Raw genomic sequence first — 6,311 nt, 5'->3', positions numbered from 1 at the left:
CACATATTTACGCGATCTAACGCAAAAAAAACTCGATTATGCATCAAGGCCCAACGATACAGAAGTGCCTAGGGCCGACAAGAACCTTAATCCGGATCTGACCTCCCGACCTCTCTCCCACGTCGTCTGCCCTTGCTGCCGTCTGCCCCCCGCTTCTCTTCCCACCTCCCTGACCATCTCTTCACGTGCCCCTTCTCATCTCTCATCAGCTACATCATGGGACCTCCTTTGCCAGTACCAAAATATACCAATAGGGGGTTTTCCCCTTTTTTCTGGCAGTGGATTGAGCATCGACAGAGGATGTGAAGCGAGTAGAAAGCGGTTGGATTTCGTTTTCAGTTTATTTTAAAAATATAAATAAAGAATTCATACTCATAAATACGTCAAAATATATTTGGCTCTCAGTTTTGTTGCCAGAAAAAAGGGGAAAAACCCTATTGCTCTCATGAGCTGTTATCGAGACGCATCCTGCCCCGGCTTTGCACGTGGTCGTCTTCGCTTACAACAGCAGCAACGCCTGCTGGCGCATCGATGACCGCTGTTTCTATGCCTCGAGTCTTCATTTGCTGCGCTAGAAAGTAAAAAGTTACGTTCGTGACGCATAAGAGAAAACCCCCATAAACGACCACGATCGGAAGATGATGATTTCAAAAAGAGCAAAGAGAAGTATGCATGCTGAACTTCTTTCACAACGTACGTAGCCAACCGTTGACATATAACCGGAGGTGCGGTGTATGTACGTGTTGAATTTCTTTCGCACCATACGTAACCAAACGTGCTAATCGGAGGTGCGGTGTGTGTACGTGCGTTGAACTTCTTTCACACCGTACGTAGCCAACCGTTGACATATAACCGGAGGTGCGGTGTATGTACGTGTGTTGAATTTCTTTCGCACCATACGTAACCAACCGTTGCTAATCGATTAACAGGACAAGGAACTCCACACAACATCAAGCAGAGAGGCGGTCTGGGGGAAGTGGATTGAGCATCGACAGAGGATGTGAAGCGAGTAGAAAGCGGTTGGATTTCGTTTTAAGTTTATTTTAAATATATAAATAAAGAATTCATACTAATAATAAAGTTTCAAAATATAATTGGCTGTAAATCACAACTTGCATTCAGACGAGACTCGCCAGGAAGAGATAATAACGTCCTCCGATAAAACAGGTTACAGATGTCGCCCGGTACTAAACAACCCCAATTATTTATCCAGAAAAGCCCTCACTCAGTCTCATGAGTTGCGTGTGTGGGGGGGGGGGGCGGTGGCTCACGGCCAACAACCAGTGACGATTCTCTGAACCGGTCCACGGCCTCCTCCCCTAGGTCGACTCGGCCTCAAATGAGTACCCGGTGCGGCGTGTAAACATCGCCACTGGGGAGACAAAGGCGGTCGGGCGTGGTGCTGACCACCCACCCCCTCGTGTACCGTGCCGGCCTCATTTATAGGTGCTCGCTAACAGCACTTGCCCCTACAGTCTGTTAAGGCTATACGGGGAGGGGGAATCTTTGTCTTTGTGATATTCACGCAGCAGGATGGTGGTGTCAGCGTGAGGATGTTCATGGCCAAGTTCCATTCGTTGGCTTCGTGTTGCAGGAAAGGAAAGCAGAGAGGCAGCACGGATAGAACCCACCAGGCTGGATAGGGGGGGCGGGATGGGGGAGGTTCGGGAGAGGTTGAGGTGGGGGGGGGAGGTGAGGGGAAGGTGGGGGGAGGCGAGGGGGAGGCGAGGGGGAGGCGAGGGGGAGGCGAGGGGGAGGCGAGGGGGAGGCGAGGGGGGAGATGGGGGGAGGTTCGGGGGAGGTGGGGCTGGATGGGGAAGGGCTGGTCACCCCGTGGTGCCCTTATAAAACTCAACGTTTAACCTACTCACGCCGGCTTGTGCCCGCCCTCACAGTAGTGCATATTTGCGGAATACACCACGCCGCCGTTGACCCTGGCCATTGACCGAGCAACCCAACGTTCCTACCAACTCCCTCCGCAGGAATGTGTTTTTTGTTCAGATTACAGGGCGTGATTTTTGAACGTTCATATAATTCGAACTGCTTTTTGTGTTAAATTTCTTGTGCTTCCCCCGCATCTCCCGATTAGCACGGTCGGCTACGTACGGTGCGAAAGAAGTTCCACATACACACAGGACAATGCTTCGTCTCCATTCAGGCTTTGTAAACGAACGCTTTGAGGTGACCCAGCAGGAATCAGAAAAGGTTATCGATACTGATAATAGATACAATATTAACTTAAAGGATAAGCAATTACAGTGTTTTAATGCCAGTGTTAAAATTCGATGAAATAACCATTCGTGTATGCTGACTTTTGGTCCACCCTGTATATTTTATATTCTTGTGGAGCCGTTGGTTGCAGTATAAAAAATACTTTTACACTACGAAACCTTCTTTACCAGTGGAGAAATATGGTACATTTTGACTGCCTGTGTTGTGGTTATTGCAAACATGATCCCTTGTTTAAAGGTGTCAGTTTTTGTACCAGATGAAAGGGTAAAAACCTATTACTATATTTTTACACTGGTAAAGGAGGTATCAGTGTAAATGCTTACCCCGAGCTCTCAATACTCTGATAGTGCACTGTTTTTGAGTTGTACGCCTTTTGGCGTCATCTGGTCCAACACCAATGGAGACTAGGCTCTAAGAAAAGCTGTCTCGGGTGTGGACCAATCAACTTCAAGGACAGTGCATATCATTATCATCATCAGAGTTGTTTCTTTTTGTTTGCATTTTGACTGCTTGTGTTGTGGTTATTGCAAACATGATCCCTTGTATAAAGGTGTCAGTTTTTGTACCAGACGAAAGGGTAAAAACCTATTACTATAAAAATACTTTATGAAGATGTGTACGACGCACGCACTATTTATCTTAACCGATCGAGTACAGCAACGGTTCCTCCGGCATCGCTGTCTTGAAACGACTAAATATTTGTCGCGTCCGCTTTAAAACGTAATATTGTGTAAAAGCCAAGGCCGTCCCAGTGCAAGAGGTTTTCTGGGTTAGAACGCGTAAATACAAATGTGTTGTTAAACCCACCACCACCCGACATAGCCAATCAGTAAGGTTCGTCACGTAAACAGAATGTGCCAATTCGTCATTAGTACAGCACATTGGCACGTTCTGTTTACGTGCCAACCCTTACGAATTGGCTGTGTCGGGTGGTGGCGGGTTTAAGAACACATTTATATTTACACGCTCTAACCCCCACAAAAAAACTCTTATTATGGATAATATTGGTCGCGAGCCTCCTGTTAATATTCGGTGTTAAACTAGCTAAGGCCGTTTTGTGGCATTTCATTAAACCGCTATTTAATAATAAAACATGTATAAAATTACCGTACGACAAAATGTGCCTTAATATTTAAATCGACACCCACGACAACCCCTGGGACTCCAAACACCAGTGAGACCCCCCACCCCCTTCTGGTAAGAACCTTCGGGAGAAACGCAAGAAACCGTGGCAGAGGGAGCAGGAATCCGAGAAAGGCCCCAAGCAACCGAGGCACAGAACCCACTCAACGACAGTCCGAACACGGGGGGCCAAGTCCCTCCGGCTTCGCATCGCATCGCTCGCAGCGGCGTTCACACTCTGCGACGCGTTCTCGCGATGATTTTTTTTTCCCATTCGGGGGAACACTTTTCGTACAACGCGGAACGCTATAACAGTAATGCATATTCTTGGTTCTTTCGGTAAAGTCACGTAGAAGGGAAATAATAAAATAATAATAAATATATAAAACAATAAAATTCTCACTTTACCGAAATAACCAAGAATATGAATCCCTGCAGTCACGAAAGCTTTAAATCGAAATTTAACAGTAATGCAGTCGTGGTGTACTCTCGGTTATTTGTCCCGCCCTCTCACTGTGCGGTGTGCGTAGTAGTGGTCGTATTACGTCGTTCCACGTTGCACGAAAAGCCTTCCCGAATGGAAGAACCCCGTGCTCGCTAAGACGCGCTGCGACGTGAACACTGGGCGTTAAGCAAAGGGACTTGGCGTACGAGAGAAAACGTGGCAGCATTGGGTCGTCAAAGAACTTGCCGATGAAGCGCACGTCGAGAAAATAAAGCAAGCGGGTCGGCAGAAATAATGGCCCTTGCGATTTATGTTTTACGTACAAAAAAAAAAGTGGAACCACACCACCCGCTTGAACAGCACGAGTTAAAACTTTCACACTGTAAGACAGGATCGACAAAGAGGAGGCAAAGGTTCCAACGCATCCGTTTCTCAAAAAGAGAATGCATTTAATTGCGTAAAAACAACGTTCAACAAATATCACCTTCACAAACCTCAACCCACGTGGGGCGTGCCGGCGCGCAAAACGTAAAAAAAAGATCGTCGCGCGAGACCGAGCCGCAGAGGTCACAACCGGGTACCCGATACCCGTACCCTACCCGATACCCGGCTACCCGTACCCAGCCCGGTACGGGTACCCAGCCGGGTACGGGTAGCCGTTTGCGACCCTGGTGCGGCCGGGTACGGGTAGGCCGTGAGTCACTGGTGAGTAACTGTTTGTCACTCATTTCGGGTAGGGTACGGGTACGGAACGGGTACCCATTTGCGACCCTGGTGCGGCCGGGTACGGGTAAGGAATCAAAACCCGTTTGCGACCTTTGCCGAGCCGATGACCGCACCACAATCCCCTGGTTCGACACACCCTGCTCGCGGGTAAATAACGCCGGCAACGCACGCACGCACGTGTGTGTAAACGCAGCGGCTATTTGTATTTGCGGCGACAGCCTCCGATGTTTGGTCCACGATGCCGGGCAGTCGAATCGATCGCTCCGCGTAGCCGTTGTTTGTCGTTCGGGCCACGATGTCCGACGTTTCGCTCCACGCGCCGGGCACTTTTATCGAGAAACCGACACCACGCAAGAACGACTAAAAACGAAAATATTTTTTATTTTCCCAGGCAAGGCCCGCTGAGCTACAAATAGCTCTTCTTGCAGACGCGACCTGGCGATCACAAATGGCAGCTCAACAGCAAAGTGGCTTATCGTCATCATGTGGAAAATTATCGCAGCCAAATAATCTAAATGCGTGATGTCCGAGCGCACGTCGATTCCAAATGTGGAGGGAAAAACTGCGACCAGGGGGAGAGAGAGAGACACGCAAACTCCAAATATACAGCAGGGTTGGGATTGAACCCACGACCTTCCTGTACACTAGGCGAGAGAGTTAACATCTCCTAGCCACCGTGATGATGATGAGAGAGAGACGCAAACTCCAAATATACAGCAGGTGTCTGGGTCGGGATCGAACCCACGGCCTCCTGTATACCAGGCGAGGTAGTTAACATCTTCTAGCCACTGCGGCGCCCACAATACGCGATACAACACAGCCCCCCAAGTCAACAATCGGAGGGGCTAAACCTACGCTCACCTTGTGGATCTATTTCACTGCGGTTGCTGCTTTGCGCGATCGAGCGAAACGATGACGGACTGGAATCAGAGGCTACGTACGGGGGGGGGGGGGGGGCGGGGGGGGGGTTTGGTTTACCGCATGACGAGGCAATTCTCATCGCCGAATGACCGCGCGACAACGGCTACGGTAACGACACGCACCGATTTATAAGTGAGCGACCGTTGCGCTGCCGTGGGAAAAAACGAGTCGGGCGGAAGGAGGGGCCGGGAGGAGTTTGGCGGATGACGCGGGCCGCACGCACGCAAGTCGAACTTCTTTCGCACCGCACGTAGGCCCTACCCACGGCCAATCACATCGGGTAGTTGAACATGACGTCCTGTTTGGCCAGCTCCAGCAACATGGGGTCGTCGAAGAACTTGCTGATGCTTACGTCCTCGCTCAGCCCCTGCGGAGAGCGGAGGGGACGTGCCGTGGGGCACAGTGGTTAGGAAACGCAGCGAAACAAGAGCGGTCCTCCCCCCCTCCTCCCCGCCACCATCCCAGAACCGCTTGAGCAGTGGTTCTGCTTCTTCTTCTTAACCGGCGCGTCCTTCGTGCCGCCAACCCCGCCCGGGGGTCGGAGATGCCCCTTTCCGGGGGGGTGGGGGGGGGGGTGAGCGAGACGTGGCCACATTTTTTTCAGAAGGTAAATCACCGATAATACAAATTGAGCACGGGGCACGCGGGTATACACGTGCTTACCACTGGGGGAGGGGATTTTTGCACCGGTTCAACCTCCTGGCGCGGCAGGTTGATACAAACGAGCCTACCTCTCCCTCGAGGAAGAGTAGGCCTCAAGAGGCCCTTCAGCCAGCGGTGGCGTGCGCAAGCAATTGCAGTCCTGCCCATTTACCCGATCAAGGTCACTCAGCTGTAAGCGTAGACCAGTGTTGTTCATCACAAG

General features: G+C 50.5%; 1 protein-coding gene across 3 annotated transcripts in view; it reads right to left on the bottom strand.

Moving 5' to 3' along the window:
- Positions 1–4,213: 4,213 nt before the first annotated feature.
- EFTUD2 (elongation factor Tu GTP binding domain containing 2) overlaps positions 4,214–6,311 on the bottom strand; it is a 43,810-nt gene continuing 41,712 nt past the window's right edge. For all 3 annotated transcript variants that reach the window (XM_078619329.1, XM_078619328.1, XM_078619330.1), the window contains exon 28: positions 4,214–5,813. In XM_078619329.1, coding sequence (XP_078475455.1) covers positions 5,718–5,813 — 96 coding nt within the window. In that variant the 3' untranslated portion in view covers positions 4,214–5,717. The remainder of the gene's footprint in view (positions 5,814–6,311) is intronic.

The sequence above is a fragment of the Lampetra planeri genome, chromosome 62 (genome assembly GCF_965212315.1).
Source record: "Lampetra planeri chromosome 62, kcLamPlan1.2.h2, whole genome shotgun sequence".
In the NCBI taxonomy this organism is placed as follows: Eukaryota; Metazoa; Chordata; class Hyperoartia; order Petromyzontiformes; family Petromyzontidae; genus Lampetra; species Lampetra planeri.
The sequence above is the reverse complement of the archived record's forward strand: the minus strand, read 5'-3'. Positions and strand labels throughout refer to the sequence as shown.